General features: G+C 35.9%; 1 protein-coding gene across 8 annotated transcripts in view; it reads right to left on the bottom strand.

Annotated features, from left to right (window-relative positions):
* Positions 1-19,423, bottom strand: part of PPP1R12A (protein phosphatase 1 regulatory subunit 12A) — a 145,158-nt gene extending 125,735 nt beyond the window's left edge. For 5 of the 8 annotated variants that reach the window (XM_035002081.1, XM_035002075.1, XM_035002078.1 and 2 more), the window contains exon 1: positions 18,931-19,391. In XM_035002081.1, the coding sequence (XP_034857972.1) occupies positions 18,931-19,167 (237 nt within the window). In that variant the 5' untranslated portion in view covers positions 19,168-19,391. Of the gene's footprint in view, positions 1-18,930 lie in introns of all 8 variants that reach the window. The other 3 variants (XM_035002074.1, XM_035002080.1, XM_035002073.1) reach the window with 2 other exon arrangements.
* Between the last annotated feature and the right edge of the window lie 229 nt (positions 19,424-19,652).

The following is a 19,652-nucleotide window of genomic DNA, read 5'->3' as shown; positions in this document are numbered from 1 at the left end:
AATGTTAAATGTTATAGTACCTTACAGAGTAATTAAAGAGTAGAATCCTTCCTGAAAAGTCACTTCTATTTGAAACAGGGTGATGATTTAAAGCATTGTATTTAATTATTCAGATCTTCAAAGAGGATACTGATAATTACCATACCCAAACGAGGCACTAGTTTCCAAAATAGGAAGAGAGCAATTAATAGAAAAAAAAACAACAAACAAAAAAGGAGATGCCTTTGAATTTTTTGCTGAAACTAGGAACTGCTTTTCTTGTAGTCTTTTTGTTTTTTATCTGTCATCCACAGTCCTGTAAAACGTAGAAGTTCTAAACTTGGAAGAGATTAGCCAATAAAAACAAACAAGCTTTTAGTAATGGAAAAAATGACTTAATACAAGAGAAGCTAGGAGAAAAGCAGGTATATAAGCCCATATATGTAAATTAAAAATGAAACAAGCACTTAATAAGCTTTTTACATAATATCTTCTAATAAAAGGAACATTTTAAAGAACTTAATGAAAACATAAAATACTAACATAAGACCTGTGACCTGCTAATTCTGTGTTACATGTTTAGGCATTATATGTTCAGTTAATATTTTTCAGGTAAGGTATTTAGACCCAAGGGCTGATAATACAGAAATTAACCATACCCAACAGGATCCTAAATTCCTTTTCCAGTTATCACTTACAATCATAAACAGTGAGCCCTGGGATGGTAGAGCATGTTAGCTGGCAAGAGCTAAACCCTGATTTCTCTGGCTGTATCTAGAAAGCTTCTTGGAACCATGACACAGCTTCAGGAATTAACTGACCTACTGGATCTGTTCTGGCCTAGTGTCCTGTATTTAGTTCTAGGGATTCCTGAGGATATCATATGGATGGAATCTGAAGATTCAAGTAGTACAGAGGCACTATAACAAAGTGTTGGGTCAAACTGCCCCAGTTCAACTCCCAGCTCTGAAATTTATGTTGTGACCTTGTAGTTAAAACCGTTACCTTGTTTTCTTCCCTGGTATAATGGAATAGTAAGACTAAAAATATTTACCTCATTTGATTGTTGTAAGAAAATATAACTGCCTAAAACAGTGTCTGTTATATAGTTAAACACTATTATGTGTTAATTTATTGTTTATTATTCCAATGAAATAGGTCCTTCTGAAGATGCAGAGAGATTAATTCCCACACTTGTTATAAGAATCTGTTATAAACTAAAGTTCTACATCCTAACTATTGTGTCTCTTTATGTCATATTGTTTTCACAATAAAAAGGGGAAGAATTATTTTGAGAGCTTGTTTGGAGGTTCTAGCAGGGGAGCGCAGCTACTCGTATACCCTTGACCGAAGAACGGTCCTCCTCTATCGGGGAAGATTGTCCTCTTCGACCGAGCGCGCAGCTTCGGGAGGGACGCACATGGAGCGGAGAGGGAGGAAGGGGACACCCGCCTAGCCAACCAGATCAGCCGAATCAACCCTGGCGATCAATGCGGTGACAGATGTCGCAGCCAGATCGCCCTCACATCCAAGAATTATTTTGTAACTGACAACAAGTATTAATCGCTTGGGGGGGGGGCGTTAAGAAGAGAAAAGATTACTGGGTAAGAAGAGAAAAGATTACTGGGTAAGAAAAGGGTTTATGTAAGTTAGTCTAAAAGACCTAGCTGGAACAGAATGGGATGGGGTAACTATGACATCTAATTAAAATGAACCTTAAAAGTATATCTCCATGAAATTACTTTGTTCTTAAAAATTTTTTCTGATCTTATAAGCACTACATAAAACTAAAATGCTTTAAATTTAGTTTATTCTACAAAGAATTTCACTTCTAAAAAAACTAAAATTAATGCATTAATTATTAATTCTTATTTAAGGTCTCCTTCATTTCCTCAAAATACATTACAATTAGAATTATAATTAAGAGTAGGTATACTGTTCAAGGGGACCCAGCCCCACCAGCCACTGTTGATGATCTAAAATGGGGACACATGAATAAACCTAAGGTGGATCAATTGTTCCCTTTCCTGGGAATTTGGGATTAGAACTCTGAAGATCAAGATATCAACATCTAGATAAAGATCTCTCTCTAGATATCTAGACCAGAATATAAACTCTAAAATTATTGGTGTCCTTATATTTTGCCTTTTGAACCAGGAAAACAAGAAATCTAGTTTGCTGTACAAAAAAATAAAGTGGATTTGTCAGAAACAATGATGAAAAATTTAGGTAGAGTACTTCCTGGACTGCATAGAGCTGCTGGTTCGAATTCATTCCAGAAGTCCAGATTCTATGAGATATCTCTGTAATCTTACAGGGAATTGCTCTACTTTATTTAGGCTAGTTCTTTTCTTACTTAAAGAATCCTAACTAATACGTGCAAGAGGTCCTTCTAACATTTTTCTACTAGTGGTTAAGTAGGTATATGCCTTTGAAAATTAGCTCCCTTCTTTTTTCAAGGGTTCAAAAGAAAATAGCTGAGCTGATAGTTTAGGGGGCAGGTGTCTTAGAGCATATGAAGAACTGCAAGTATGTGTGTGTAATTATGTATAAATTCGTTAACAATTCTAGAAAATGGATTGGAATATAGGTTTGTTTTTCTCTGCAGAACTTTGTTACACAAAGCCATGCTCCTGGGGGGTAATCAAAAGAAGGCTGTAGCTGGTAATACCTACTCAAACAGCAGACAAATCTCAAACTGTAGAACTAGATACCGTTCTACAGATGTGATCTCACAGTACAGAGGAACAGATTTTTTTTTAAAAAATCCAAACACTAATTTAGCTTTACAAAGATTTAGTATGTTTTAAAATTATTACAATGTTGTCAGACACGAGGCTTGTTGTTAAATTTTTAGTAGCCTTTTTTCATGTTTGTCAAAGATGATCTTTACCGACCTATATGATCTATACCAACTATATTAATACAGATATTTTACATTAATACCCAGTATCTTTTCATCTTATTGTTTAAAACCAACTATTTTATGTTTTTGAAGTTCTCAGCTCCTACAGTTTTATCTACTAAAATGTTAAATAGGATAGGGGCAAAATTAAGAATGCAAGGACCACCACTTTAGTCCTCTCTTGGTTGCCACTGAGTGATTGATTAATCACTGACGTGCATATGATGGTTCATCCAGCGGTTAATCCATCTAATCCTAATATTTGTGCCACATTTTTGTCACATTAACCATAAATATCTAACAAGAGCCTGTCCCAAGTGGTTTACTAAAAAATCAAGCTATACTTGGTTTGCAACATTTTCCTCATTTAAATTTACCAACCTCGTCAAAAAAGGAAGTTAAAGATAGATCGACATAACTTAGTTTTCAGAAAACTCAATCTGCCATCTAGTGATCAACACAATCTCTTCTAAAACAATCTGTTTAATAATGGATATCAGAATTTTGCCAGAGTAGAAGACCATTTTATACATGTAAAAACATGTAACTTAAATGCCATGCCATCAGTTACTTCCTCCTATTCTTGCTGCAGTTTACACCTCTTAAAAAGCCCTCTTTTTGTACAACATAGGGAATGTAGTCAATGATACTATAATAATGTATAATGACAGATAATAACCACACTTATTGTGTAACATATACAATTGTCAAATCACTATGTTGTATACCTAAAACCAATATAACATTGTATGTCAGCTACACTTCAATAACAGCAACAAAAAAATTTTAAGGCCTCTTTTCACTGTCTTGAAAAATATTTTCACAAAATTCATGTAACTCTGGGCTTCAACATTCTTGATTCTACTCTTAGAGATTTGGGGCCATTTTCCAATTCATTCTTAAAACATACCTATCATTAAATGCTTTTACTCTTCATATAAACAAGGCAAGAGTTCACTGTATACAAATTGCTTTTTTAGATCTTTTCTGTACATTTCTCCCACTGGAATTATTTAAAATTCTGAAATCCAAATTTTATCTTTTAAAATCCCTTTATTCCTCAAAGACTAGCTGCCTTTCCGGGAATTATGCTTATCTTTTCTCTGAATTTTCTGTAGTCCACTTGCCAAAAGCTTCAAAATATATCTAACTATCCCCTTGATTAATTTTCTTACTTGTTTTTAAAACTCTCCCAAGGTATCCATCACATTGCCAATCAGTCTTTCCTTTTCAAATAAAAAGGTTAAGAAAAAAAGCAGGCATTAAGTGCAGAAATAAAGAACTCTCAACACCAGCTTCCTTGAGTGGCCAAAGACTAGCAAACAAATATCCATAAATTATATCAATATCTCTATATTTAATCCTTAATACATTACTGGAAGTAGTTATTTAAGCATTCTTTTCCAATTCAGATTCATCTTCATCATTTTTTCTCCTTGTTTTAAAAGATTAAAAAATGACATAATTAGAAATCTGCTCTATTTCCCTCCCAGAGATAACCACTGTTAACAGTTGGAGTAATTTCCCCAGATTTTTTTTCTGTGCAAACAACTTTTTCCCCCAAAATGGAATCATACCATACAGTCTAGAAACTAACTTTTTGATACTTAAATATTTTTTGGAAGAGAACAATGTATGTACTATCAATCCATTTTCACATAAACACATATATCTCTCCCCACCACCCCCTATCCCAGATTAGCTTTAAATGTCAAGGGTGGGTTGAAAAGGGGAAAGACGCCATGTTAATTTTGCATTAAAGTTTAAAATATAATAACCATTTCCTATTTTGTCTAAGCTGAAACAAGTCTAAAGATGCTTCCTCAAGGTCAAAATAACCCACACAACCTTTGTACAACTGCTACTTTTCTCATTAAATGTGCATTAAAAAGTATTAAAATGCAAAAAAGTCACAAATACTCAAAGCAACCTTTGTAAAATTTTGGGCAAAAAAAAAAAAACCCAACAAAAAACCGTTTAAAATATATTAGGTAAAAGAATAAGGGAAATCATCAGGGAAAAGCAAATTAAAACCACAGTGAGATATCACCTCACACTTATCAGAATGGCTAAAACAGAAAAGACAAGAAATAACAAATGTTGGCAAGGATATGGAGAAAAGGGAACCCTAACGCACTATTGGTGGGAATGCATATTGGTACAGCCACTGTGGACCATAAACAGTATGGAGGTCCCTCAAAAAATTAAAAATAGAATTACCATATGATTCAGTAAATTCCACTACTGGGTATTCACCCAAAGAAAACAAAAACACAAATTTAAAAAGATATATCCACCCCTATGTTTACTGCAGCATTATTTATAATAAACAAGATATGGATACAACCCAAGTGCCCACTGATAGAAGAATGGATTAAGAAGATGTGGTACACACACACACACACACACACACACTGGAATATTATTCTTCCATTAAAAAAAGAACATCTTGACATTTGCAGCAACATGCATGGACCTAAAAGGTATAATGTTAAGTGAAATAAATCAGTCAGAGAAAGACAAATACCACATGTTTTCACTCACATGTGGAATTTAAGAAACAAATGAACAAAAAAAAATTTAAAAAATCAGACTCTATTTTTAAATAGAGAATAAATTGGTGGTTGCCAGAGGGGATGTAGGTGAGGAGAAACGTGAAATAGATAAAAGGAATTAAGAGTATATTTATCTTGATGAGCACTGAGAAATGTACAGAATTGCTGAACCATTATATTGTACACCTGAAACTAATATATCACTGTATGTTAATTATACTTGAATAAAAAATATATTAGACAAAAGAAATATATCAGGTTGTAAGTCTTATTTATAACTAATATTTTATCTTTACTTTCCCTGAAAACACAACTTAGTAAATTTAGAAACTGAGGAAAGTTAGAGATTGTTGACTGAATGCTTTAACTGTACCACTCTGAGCAAAATCCAACATGCTCTGAAAAAAATGTACTCTCATCTCTCATTTTAATCTATGACCTTATTTTCACAATGCATTATTTTAGGCAATAAAAGACTTTTAGATTGTTACTACTACCATGACTTTATTCCTAACAGCTTTGTGCTCCACCCCCTGAAACCCGTAAAAACACACTCTGTTCTCCCCCACAATATCATAAAAGTAAACCTGGCTTTACTTCTAAGTTCCTAATGAACTCTTCTGAACTTGAAAGGCACAGGAAAAACAAACACAAAATTTTGCATTTATTTTTAGATAGTTCACCAAAAAAAAAAAAAAAAAAAATCTAACCATGAATCCTTATCGTCTGGTTTCTCTATAGCCTCATAGATCATTTTCTATTTGGTATTCACATTTCTAGAAAACCACGGAGATCTAAGAAAAAAGGCTAAGTCCAAGACTTAAAAACAAAAAAAACCTCCTAACAAGATTTTGATTTATTATTTATAGTTAGGCCACCCCTTCTCCATGCTGGCTCAAGAATTTGTATATCCTTTAGCATACATTTTGCACTTCGTTATAATTTCTTGTTTACTGCCAGTCTCCCCCAATAGCATTCAAATATACTCTGCTTCTGACGTATACAGTAAGCACACAGTATTTATTGAATAGAATATATGCTGTGAAAAGCACCTTCACTCCACTCCAAACCAGAAACCAAGTGCATGCACATCTCAGACTCCTAATTCCCTCAGGTCAATCCACTTCCAGTTCATACTAATTCTATTTCCTAAATATGTCTTGAGTCCATCTACTGTTTTCCAACTCCACTGCCATTAAGTTAGTTCATCTCTTAGACTACTCAGGTTCCTAACCTAGTCTCCCTGCCCCCAGTCTTGTTCTCTTTTCAAGTACGTTCTCCACATTGCAGCCAAAGTGATTTTTCTTAAAGAGAAAATTTGATTGTCTCATTTAACCTGATTAAAATCCTTCAACACTTCTGTTCACCTCCAGCTCTCTTTGAACATACTATTCCCTCTCTCTGAAATAATTTTCTACATCCTTCTGTCCCTCACAACCCTGGCTTTTACTCATCACTCAGCAGCTCAAACATCAACTTTCCCCAAGAAGCCTTCCTCCTCCCCAATTCCAGGTACGATGTGCCTTCACAAACTTCCACAGCACTCTGTACTACTACCATTATATATCATTACACATAACTGACATAAATTTATAATTACCTCTATATTTATCTACATACCTCAGTACACTGCAAGCTGTGTTAGGGTAAGGATAATGTTTGGCCATCCTCTTTGCCACTAAGCTTAGGGAGTTGGGGGGACTAGGAGAAGATGATTACAGCCTCTGCCAATGCCTCAATTCTTAGTGGCGAACACAAATTGAGAATTTCATTTTTAAAAAGATATCAATAGCTTATTGAGATATAATTCACACATCACACAATAACCCATTTCAAGTATAGAATTGAAAGAGTTTTAGTATATTAAGAGTTGTGTAACTATCACCACAATCAATTTTAGAACACTTTTTATCATGCTAAAAAGAAATGGTATACCCATTAGCAGTCACTCCCCATTTCCCCTCAACACCTCTAGCCTTTGACAACCATTAATCTATCTTCTATCTCTATATATTGCCTATTCTGAACATTTCATATAAATGGAATCATCCAATATGTGTTCTTTTGTGACTGGCTACCTTTACTTAAGCATAATGTCATTAAGATTCATCTATGTTGTATCAAGTATTAGTACTTTGTTTCTTTTTATTGCCAAATAATACTCCACGGATTCCAGTAACATAATATAGGGCATTTTATTTATCCATTCAACTAATAGACATTTGTGTTGCTCCCACTTTTTGGCTTTTATGAATAATGCTGCTATAAACATTAATGTACAAATTTTGTGTAGTCAGCTGTTTTCAATTCTCTTGGATATATACCAAGGAGTATAACTGTTGGGTTACAAGGTAACTCTATGTCTAACATTTTGAGGAACTGCCAGACTGTTTCAAAAGTGGCTGCATCATTTCATATTACCACCAGCAGTGTAGAAGGTTCTAATTTCTCCAAACCCTAGTTAATACTTGTTATCATCTGTTATTTTTATTAGAGCCATTCTAGTGGGTGTGAAGTGTGGTTTTGATTTGCATTTCCCTGATGGCTAAGTAATTTCATTCGGTAAATTCTATGAGGGTAGTGTTACCTGTTTTGCTTAAAAATAAAATCCCCCCAGCATTCAATAGCATATGGTACAGAAGAGGCCTTTGATTCTGTTAAGTGAATACATAAAAGCTAGTATGTATTTGGAAGAATTTCTCTTTCAGGTGTGCATGTAATAGGAGATATTAACTGATTGTAGAAAGTAAAGAAGAAAACAGAAGATGCCTCCCTCCGCTTGTGTGTGCATGTGCGCTCTCTCTCTCTCTCTCTCTCTAAAAAAAGTTTAATTTAAAAAGAAGTTTATAAACCAGAAAATTAAACAGAATCCCATTTATAGAAAATTACATACTGAATAAAAATCGATAAAGTAGAGTTTACTAAGGTTTAGTAAGGCCTCAGGCCTGAAAATCTGAATAATCTTTTTTTTTTTTTTAAAGTAGGCTCCATATCCAACATGGAGCTTGAACTCACGACCCTGAGATCAAAAGTCACATGCTGTACTGCCTGAACCAGCCAGGCATCCCAGTATTTCTTTCTTTCTTTTTTTTTTTATGTTTTTCTATGATACTTTACTTAAATAATTATTCTTAAAAGTTTATTTGGGATAAAATACATATAGAACAATAAACAAACTTGAAAGTAAGCCATGTTCTAAAGTGAAAAGGAGATGGAGAGGACAAAAAAGCAAGAGCAAAAGACACTGAAAGCTTAGTAATTACTTAAGGCTTTTTCATGTATATCACAGGGTAGGTAAAAGTGTTGAGATGACCATTTAAAGACATTTTATTGTAAAAAAAAAAATGGTGGTCAAAAGAGTTAAGTAGGAACAGATGTTTTGTAATGAAAAAAAACCCTGAATATGAGACAGTTTTTATGCAGACTGTTCCATGTACTTGGAAAGGATATACAGATTGCTGAACATGTCATCTGTTCCAATCTTTTAAGAAAAACTACACAAATTAACATACTTTTGAGAAAAACAATAGCTCTTAATGAAATACAGTGTCACGATCTGGCAATAGCAGCATCAAAATCTTTTGTGGAAAACAAACATCTACAAAGAAACATCATGTTCAAATCACAAGCTAAAACACTGACTTATTTCACGCAAAGTCTAGAACACAAAGAGTACACCAGGTTAACATGAAGAAATTCTGAAGCATATATAAGTCCAATGTAAAAAGAGTTAAATAAAATCCAATACAGCCTCTTTATGATTATATTCCAATTAAAAATAAGCATTTTTTAAAATATCATCTAATCACTGATGATATTAACTATGATTATCCACGTTCACCAGACATATGGTCTGGTTACCAAATAACTATCCATTTCAAAATTAAACTCTCCTGAAAGAAAAGAAAAAAACAAAACACTTCAGTACTGAAGATATTCAAAAGAGCATTCTGGAGCTGAAGAGTTCCAGAAATGCTCCAAACAAAAGTATTAATATTGGAATAATTTATAATCATCTAAAATAAGACTAAATAAAATGTACACACTTTAGTATGTTTCCTATAAAGGTAACTGGTATGCGTGTATGCATGTGTTTTGAAAGTTAATCCAGGAAAATACACTTTTCCACATGGTTAACTTCTAAGAGGGTATCAATTCACATTCTCACAAAATTCCTCTTTTGTACTATGCAAGTATTTAAGAAACTGACACAAACTTTCTATAACCTTATATTTTTGTTAGAGAACATGTTAAACAAAAAAATGTAATTTCAGCTCAAATATGACTTAATAATCAAGCTAAAGTAATGCTTTTTAAGTGAATCTCTCCCTGCAGAATATCTCACTCAATGCACATAAGGCATTTAAAAAGATTACTAAGAAGGTGACAGCTGAGGAATGCCTTCATTTCTTTTCATGGTTTCTACCGAATGTCATTTCAGAAATGCCTATACAACACATGACCATGTGGAATGTCTCCACCCATGAAAGAGCATTCGAGTCAAGCAAGCACACTTAGGGCAGTAACACAGTGCTCAAGTTTGTCTTTTTATGGTTAGCCAGCATAACAATGAAAAGATAAACAACCAAAATACAAATAAGGTCAGAAAATACTGGCATATAGCGAAACAGTGAAAGTGTTATTTAGAAAAACAAAAAACAAAAAAAAAAACTGTGATTAAAATCATTTGAAAATATGAATTAGCTTCTAATGCCAGTATGCTAAGGACTCCTTTCCTAAACCAACAACCAACAATTTGTCTGAAAAAAATTCATTTTTAAAATATGTTGCATAAATGGAGCAAAATTCTGCTTATATTGGTAGTCAGGAATATATTCCATTTCAAAAATAAATCTAAGATCCTGCTAAATTTTGACTATAACAATGGCTACCTCTGCATTTTAAGCATTGTAAAAGTAAATTAATGGTATAAGCACTTTTATTACAATATCTTTAATGTCTGTTAATTCTGTTGTATTTACTCACACAAACTGTCATCATTTGGTTTTCTATGATCTCAGCCCTTCACAAGATTGGTCTACAGTGTGTTCAATTTTTTTTTTAACCAACAAACTTTTACTGTGCACCTGCTAAAATAAAATTCAAATACCAAAGAGGATTTAAAGAAAAATGAATCAAAATCCCTATTTGAAGGAATCCACTATTTTGTCTGGAGATAAGATATACTAATAATAGCAGGAGGCGTATAGGTGCCAAACTTAAGAGTTTAAACAGTAATTTAGAGAATCACCATGTGCAGTGGTCATGCAAGTCTACACTTTGTGCTTTGAGCTGTTTTAATATAAATAAGCTAGGAAATACATTCCAGAGGAAGATTACACGTGCAAAGGCTTATGGAAATATAAATATGAAACTGGTGGTTCCTAAAATATGAACTGGTGGGTCACTTTCACTGGTTTTCTGAATCTCTCTAGGTAAGTTCTTTTTTGCTCCATCTTGGGTAATCAGGGGCCAAGCACTTGTACTTTAATGATCTGGCCTGCCACCACCTGAGTGCCATCATATTCTACCAAAAGGAGGACACAGGGAATAGAGTCATTCATGAAATCTGTTCATCCTCAAATACTCTCTCTACTTGCATGAAAGACTATCAAGAAAATTTCTGGTCAATACAGTAATAATATTATAGACTGACATGAATCCCCACTTTCCTTTATTTATCTGGATACCAAAGCCTTTTGTTGTTAAAATACTCTTTTTCTTTATGAAAATGGTGACGATAGTATAAGGTGATCACGTTGGCAAATAAAAATTAGGCTATCCTCTTTTAGTCAGTGAAACTTAAGCAAACATTTTACAGGCCTATGAAATGTAAAATTCTGGGAATCAGTGATTTAATGGACAAGTAAATCAAATTTCAAATGATCCTCTCACTTATTACCAATAAGAAAAAAAAATTCTGTTGCCATTTCCAAGTTAAGATCTAAAACATAATTTGGCTGAATTTTGCAAAATGATTTAAAAAATATTTTTATAACTTGTATATTCCTACTAACACAAGGCTTCCAATTAAAATCAAACATGATTAACATTAAGAAGTTTGTTTTACTAATTCATAAGTTAATTCAGTTAATTTTATTAGCATTTCATGTATTATCTCAAGTCCTAATTATAAACACCAATATAATCACTGTTCAAGAAGTAAACTGCAGATTAAGTGGTAATGACAAACTCAAGGTTTTCTTTTTTTTTTAATTAATACTGGTATGAGTATCATATAACTTATCTCTATAACTTATCTCTTTTCATTAAAAGTTAAGTGTGTGTGTAAATATATAAACAAAGCATGTACTATAAATGCATACATAAAAATGCCTAAAGCAATAATATAAATTACTATTAGGATAAAGGAAAATAGAGACGGTTAAAGACTAAACTCTATGTCCTAAAAAAAGGAGTTTTTGTTGCTTTTGTAACTTCCTTTGCAACTTCCCAAAGCACTTGATCAAATATTCTGCACATAATGACCAGTCAAAAACAATTTTGGCAGTTCCTAAAAATTAGAGCAGATTCTGAGATTAATTTAGATACAGTACTACTGCATTTCAGTTACCACAGAAAGCTCATAAAGGGGTTGGCTAGCTAAAACAAAAGTAAATGAAGAAAAAATTGTGTGTGGGGCACCTGGGTGGCTCAGTTGTTAGGCGTCTGCCTTCGGCTCAGGTCATGATCTTGGGGTCCTGGGATCGAGCCCCGCATCGGGCTCCCTGTTCGGTGGGAAGCCTGCTTCTCCCTCTCCCACTCCCCCTGCTTGTGTTCCATCTCTCGCTGTCTCTCTCTCTCTGTGTCAAATAAATAAATAAAATCTTGAAAAAGAAAAGAAAAAATTGTGTGTGTGTTTCATTTGATTCTCAGCTGATTAACTGAGAAACCTCTAACTACTAATCATCAGCCATAATGACCGAAGATTTAAGAATACTTCTGCAGATTTAAAAGAAGAAATCTAGCATGGTGTTAAGTTTTGGCTTTGGAATCAGATAGACCTGCATGTTAGAATCCAGCTCTGTTGTTTATTATCTTGGTAATGTTGAGCAAGAAAGAAGGGATGGTGTAAGAATTAAATGAGATATTGGTTGTAAAAGCATGTACCACAGTGTTCCACATATAAGAAGTCCTCAGCAAATGTTCACCAGCCAATTTCACTTCTCAATAAAACACTGATAAGTCATGGCTAATATCCAACTCCAACTTAGAATAAACTCAAAAGGACTTCTGGAGGTCCTCAATCTTTCAAAGAGGTATACCAAAATGCCAACACTCCATCTTTTCAACATGACTGTGGAACCCCATAAACTTTCGAAAGAAAAGTGGGGTAAAAACGGCAATAGTTTTCAGGCAGAAAGGGAATGAAAACCAACTTTAGGAACCCTCGAGAAGTAATATGTTATAGCAGTAACAAAATAATTTTCTATACTCCCCATCCCCCATAAAAGTCATCTTTCTAGTCATCTTTAAAAAAAATCACCTAACAAGACTTTTTTTTTTTTTTTTTTAAGATTTTATTTTTAAGTAATCTCTACACCCGACACAGGGCTTGAATGTACAACCCTGAAATCAAGAGTTGCATGGTCCACCAACTGAGCCAGCCAGGTGCTCCTAGACTTTTTTTTTTTAAGTACAAGTACTTTTCTTTTGTGAACAGTACTTGTAAAATGCGGTAACAAATTTCTTCTATCTAGTGCTTCTCGCTGGTTGTACTAGAAAATGCTCAGTCACAGCTTGCAATCACACTAGCTGAAGCACATGAAAGATGGTCTTGGTTATGACACTTGAAAGTCAGACCACAAAACTGCTGCCAGGAAGCACAAAGGCAGCAAGTGCGGAGAAGACACTGTAACAGCAGCAGTGCGGGCACTGGTGCCCTACCAGCGCACCCCATATATGGCTAGGGTTGTCCATTTATTTGCAGGAAGTGAGGGGCCAGTTTGGAGGGGTTAGAAGTTTTGTTTGTTTAGGTGGATTTTTTTTCCTTTTAATGGATTTAGGATGGTTTCAATAAAGAGTTTTAAGGGCCATCAGCATAAAGTGTTACAGTCTTTCAAATAAAAAAATTATGTAGAGAGAATAATTTATATTGCATTCTTTTAAACAGGTATTACTGTTATTTTTAAGTGATTCAGTAGATTCTTCTAAGATCTTAACAATCCCTCACCCCCCCCAAAATAAACAATAAACTCTATATTCAGTTTTAAACAGATTTCTCATATATAGCAATTACACTATTCTCTAACAAGAGACTCAATATCCACCGCTCCAATCTCTCTTCCTTTTGGTTGGAAAACACTTTAAGTAGCCCTATTAGAATACTTTTAAGGAGAGTTACATTTCAGGTTAAGATTCAGTGAAAACGGCCTGGCTGAGAAGATGAAGCACTGAAGAAAAGACTGCACAAAAGTATTCCTTTTACTGTCAAGAGGGGAGCCACATATTTTTACAAAGAAGCTTCAAATGGCTCCCTTAAAGTTGATAAAATTTGTATTTTAAGAGCAAAAGGACTGAATACTAAACTTATCTGCAAGTCTGTCTCTATTGAAAAGTAAAAAGGAAAACTTTATTTTAAAACTATAATAGCACAGAACATGGATCTAATTCTACTTTGTATTCCTCTATAAGACGTAGTTCAGACTCTTATGAAGATGGTGGCAAATTAATTGATGACTCAACTAAATATTTTTCTCTCACTTAACCAAGATTTAAACTGGTTTAGGGTTTTTTAATAGGAAGGAAGTTAATATTAAGAACTTTTTAAAAGCTCAAGATATTTTTTAAAAATCTGCACAGAAGATCCACAGCAAAGATTTTCATTTGTTTTATGAACAGATAAGTTCTACGATGTGTAAGAACAGTAAGTACTGGATGTGAAGGCTTTATAATTTATCTCACAATATACAAGTAAGTATAAAACTTTGTACTTACAATACAAGGTAAAAGATACAAGTCAATAAATCTTTAGTGAGCACCTAATATGTGCCAGGTTCTGGAAATACAAACATGTGGGAAATTGGGTCCTTATATTCTATTAGGAAAGACAAACTTAAAAAGAAACACAATTCAGTAAGAAGTGTTTCAAAAGCAGCAGAGAGGCAAAATAGAAGATACAATAAGCACCCCAGAAGAAGAGTGTTTCTCCAGTGCCATAATATTACACAAATTCAAAGGACAGAAAGAGGGCGCCTGGGTGGCTCAGTTGGTTAAGTGACTGCCTTCGGCTCAGGTCATGATCCTGGAGTCCCGGGATCGAGTCCCGCATCGGGCTCCCTGCTCTGCGGGGAGTCTGCTTCTCCCTCTGACCCTCCCCCCTCTCGTGTGCTCTCTCATTCTCTCTCTCAAATAAATAAATAAAATCTTAAAAACAACAACAACAAAGGACAGAAAGATCCCTACTGGCTGGCAATTCCATTGAACTCTGAAGAATAACTAGGATTTGACTGGCAAAGAAGGGAGGAAGGATATTCTAGCGGCAGAAAAATCATGACCATAGGCATGGAAATAAAAAGGTAAAGAGTAAAAAACAGAACAAATGGAGATACATCAGTTATAAGCTAAATGATGAAACACTTTAAATTTAAGGAGAGGAGTGACACAATGAAAGTGATATTATTAAAAAATTATTTTGATAGCAATATGAATGCTGGATTGGACCAGAGAGAGAATAAAGGCAGAGAAAGCAATTAACCTATTACTACACTCTAGGGATAAAATAATAAAGGTATGAACTAGGTTGATAATGAGAGTAGCAAGGAAAAGAACTGATGCAAAGGCAATTGTGAAGACTGGTTGGATATATAGAGACAAGGGGATGAATAACCAATAACTGAGATACTTAAAGCTTGATCCAGAGACTGATGACATCATTAAAAGAATCAGAGGTATCAATGAGAAGAGTAGGCTTGGTGAAGAAAGATTTAAGTTTTATTTCAGGTTGAATTCAAAGAAATTCCTGACAATGATGTAAAACTAACAACTGAGTATTACTTAGACTGAAAGAAGGATACAGGTAAAGTCTAAGGATATGAAAACATATACATATGTATTGAAACTGTTGTGATAGAAGTAGAGTATAAAACTGATTTATAACTATGAAGATTCATGTTTGAATAAGAATCCTTTGAAGAAATCACAAAGCTAAATGTAAATGCAGTAATTGCTATTCTATGGCAGAGGCGGTTAACCTCTATTTACTATATTACTACTTAAAAATACATTTTTAAATATAAAATCACAACACAGTGAATAATATTTCATTTTAAATCAACACATCATCACCAGAAAAATGGAAATGAGGCACTGGAGCTCTGCAGAAATGTGAGAACTGGAAACTGACTTGGAAGTTACTGGCACAGAGGAAGTAGATAAGATTTTAAGGTAAAATCAAAGGTTAAACTCAACACTGTTGGAAGAAATCTCAGTCCTATGTTTATGCATACCAGTATCAGTAGTAATCAGCAATAAGGCATTCTACAGAAACCTCTATTACTCTCCTAAAATCTTTATAATGTATACTGAAATATAGATACAGATCACAAGGCAGAAAACTCGACCAGGTACCTATAAAATCAGAACTGATTAATGCTCACCAATAAAAATGAAAATCTACTCTAGACCTCAGTTGCAGAAAATGAGAAGTTTACTTTAGCTTCAATACTGTTCAGTATTGTTTTCTAGCTATGGGAGTCAGGGGGAGGGAGGCTATTCTAGAGACCAAGACAGGAAATTTGACAAGAACACTGCTTTTTCTCCAATATGGATGACATACTTCTATACAAAAAGAATAGCTGAAAATTAAGTAGCTTTTGTAACTTCTAATGAAAAGGCACATTCAACCAATAAACTTTTAAATATAAGCTGCTTACATTAAAAATGGAAGTAAAATATTAGATTATTATGGGTTGTGAAATTTCTAAAACTTTTCTCCTGACAGTGAAATTTAAGACACTTGATTAAAACCAAAAAGGTAAATGAATATTCCAAAAGACTAATCAATAATTAATCTAGCAAAAACATTTTAGGTATCATATGATCTTTTGAGAAGTTAAATTAAAAAAACACTATTCAAGGGTTATTAAATCAGTGGGTCAAAATGTTTTATAACTTAAGTATTTAAAACAAGCAGCATTCAAGAAATTTCTTAAAAGCTTAAAATTTTCTTGTGATTCTTTTTTAAAAAGTTTTATTTATCACCTTTCACTATCTGTTGTCCTGAATTTGCCCAAAGCAAACTCCTTGTTCTCACAGTTACAATGGGAAAAAAGTACAAGAGTTGATAAAAAAGAAATGAGAGTGGAGAAAACATGATAAAAATTTTAGTACTTGATATTTTAAAGACTTTAGCGTCAGTGACTTAAGGAATGTGCAGATAAACTACAAAAAGATATTATGCAAATAATTATGCATAACTTTGAAACTTCTGCTTAAAAGCTTCTCAGCTAAAACAAAATACCCAACTAAGACTATACCTATATGGTGCCAAACTAACTACTGAATTCAGTTTATCAGGAAAATATTGATAAATTTGCTGATTCTTGCAACATGTACAAACTGAGAGGGAAAAAAACCCTTAAAGAGTCTGTTACATGTATTTTCTCTTCCTACTGAGGCCAATATTACACCAATTTCCTCTTCCTCCAAGTCAATACAATGGGGTCCCTCCACAAGTGTGAAAACTTTAAATTTCTATTTGACAATTTTAATAAAACATATTGATGTAAACCATTATCCAACTGTACCTTGACCCAAGCATACAATAACTGTGTCTTTCAGAATCAATTCCCTACTAAAACATATAAATTGCACTTGAACGATCCTTCATCTTACACAACTACATTATCATTTTTAGTGCCAAAAGTTTCTTTCATGCTCAATGCCATGTTTTTAGAATCTAGAGTTTGCTATGATTTAAAATAAACCTCAGCCAAATAAAAAGTATGCTATACTTTAGAGACTCTAAATTTACGGAATAGAAAAACAACTACAGACCGCGCTATATTTTTACTAGGTGCCACATTCTGAATTCCAGATTTGTCCTGCAATTTGTCAGTGATTTCAATCCATCAAGTCAACTTTGTAAACAAAGGCTATAAGCCAAGTTTGATACGAGAATTCAGTTAAATAAAACTTAAAACGGTCATCATTCACCGAACAGGAAGCAGTAAAAGGAAAATGCCACCACACACCTTTTAAAAAGGCAGCAAGGCAATATTCATAAAATATAAAGCCTTAAGTTTCAACTTCTCAAACAAGTTTTTGTTGCAGTATTAAATAAAATACAGCTATGATCTTCCACGCATAACTAAGTCAACTTTGAGACAGTTTACAAATCTTCATTTTAAGGGGAAACTATTGCTGTAAAGTCGTTTTCTAAGTAATTCCAAATTGCCCACTAAGAAAATGGAAAGAGTCTATATCTCGTCACCTATTAACATCACTTAAAAATTGCTTTTTATGCAGAACTCTACGTGGTTGTGTTGCTTTTGGCCTGTTAAAGGCAAAGCAACATTATCTCTGGATTGCCAATAGTTTCTCCTTATTTGGCTAACATTGAGAGATCCCAATCAGACTACTATAAAACTTTAACATGCACAAAGCATCCATTTTGAGAAAAGTTTGTGAACAGATTTCTTTTTTTCCACCCCCAAAAGGAAAATCAGAGTTTGGTAATCGGCTCTGAAAAGCGTGCCCCGTGTTTATTCTTCTCTAACCCCAGTGCACACCCCAAGACGTGAGGCTCGAGGATCTCTGACACTGCGGCAAACTCTTCTCCGAAAGACACTTCAGTACAATCGGGTCCGGCGGTGGGCAAGCCCTTCTGAACGCTTCCTTACCTTATCCACCTCCATCCCTTCCCTTTCACCCGGAGCAGATCAGCTAATTACACCCCATTTCCCCCTCCCCAATGACCAAGAGTAATAAAGGAGAAAACAGGAAATCGTCGCTCAGGCACTACGCTTAGGGCTCTTGATTACTATTATTATCATCATCATTTGTAATCAAGTCCTAAAAACTACAGCAAATCCAATGCCCACCTACAAGCCAAAGACGTCCATCTGCCCAAGTGTCCCTAATGCCCCTTGTTGGTCGTTTTCTTTAGCATCTCCCGTCGTCCAAGTTTATCACTGACATCGGGCCCAGGTACAACCCCAGTACACCCCACCCGGTCTCGACCCCAAATCCCAGACACACGTCCACAAATGGCCCTGGGGCCCCAAGCTGATCACAGTCCGTTTTTCCTCTGCCCCGGAAATCACCCGGTTCCCAACTCCAGCATCAACTAGTCTGAAGGGGGCCTCAAGCCAGAAGCCCTCCCTCCACCAGTTCTCTCCCCCCTCCCTCTCGGGAAGCCGCCCCCTCACCCCGCAGCAGGGAGTCTCCCGCCGCCCCCAGCCTCCAGAGGCCGAGAGCGCAGAGAAGGCCCCAGCGGAAGGCCGACGAGAACCCGCAGAATCAGGGGAGCCGGCGGCGGGGTGCACAGACCTGGTGCAGGGCAGTGAGTCCGTCCACATTGGCGTAATTGATGTCCGCGCCGCGGTGCAGCAGCTTGAGGACTTCGTCCGTGTCGCCGCTGGAGCAAGCGGCCAGAAAGACGGCGCCATCGTCGAACTTCACCTTGGTCTTCTGGCGCTTCACCACGGGAGGCTCGAGGTCCGTCTCGGAGCCGATCCAGCGCTTCAGCTGCTCGTTCCGCTTCTGCTTCGCGTCCGCCATCTTCATCCCCTCTCCTGCCGCCGGGTCTTCTTATCGCGAGGGGGGGGGAAAGGGGGAGGCGGAGAGGGAAAAGAGGGGAGGCAGGGGGTGTGTGACTGTTTCTATGAGTGCGGGCCAGAAGAGGGCTGGGAACCGGGAGGAGACGCTCGAGACTTCCACTATCCCACAGAGCACTGGGGCGGCTCGCCCGGCCGAGCGGACCTCCCTTCCTACCCCAGAAGCCCTCCCGCCCCCGGCCCGGCCACCCGTCACCGGCGGCCAATCTAACGTAACTTCGCGAGATCCGGACAGGGAGGCGCCCTTCGGCCAGTGCGCATGCGCCCTAGGCCTGTGCCCGCCCCAGGAAGAGCGCTCCCGCGAACTGCGGCGGGGGCGGCCCGGCCACCGGAGGGAAGCGGGTGTGGTCCAGGGCTCCCGGGCTGCGGGGGCTGGGACCAACCTGGAAGGGCGGAGACACGGAAGGAAGGTTGTCCCGCCTGGCTGAGGGCTCC

Source organism: Mirounga leonina, unplaced genomic scaffold, assembly GCF_011800145.1.
Source record: "Mirounga leonina isolate KUSES-001 unplaced genomic scaffold, KU_Mleo_1.0 Mir_126, whole genome shotgun sequence".
In the NCBI taxonomy this organism is placed as follows: domain Eukaryota; kingdom Metazoa; phylum Chordata; class Mammalia; order Carnivora; family Phocidae; genus Mirounga; species Mirounga leonina.
The sequence above is the reverse complement of the archived record's forward strand: the minus strand, read 5'-3'. Positions and strand labels throughout refer to the sequence as shown.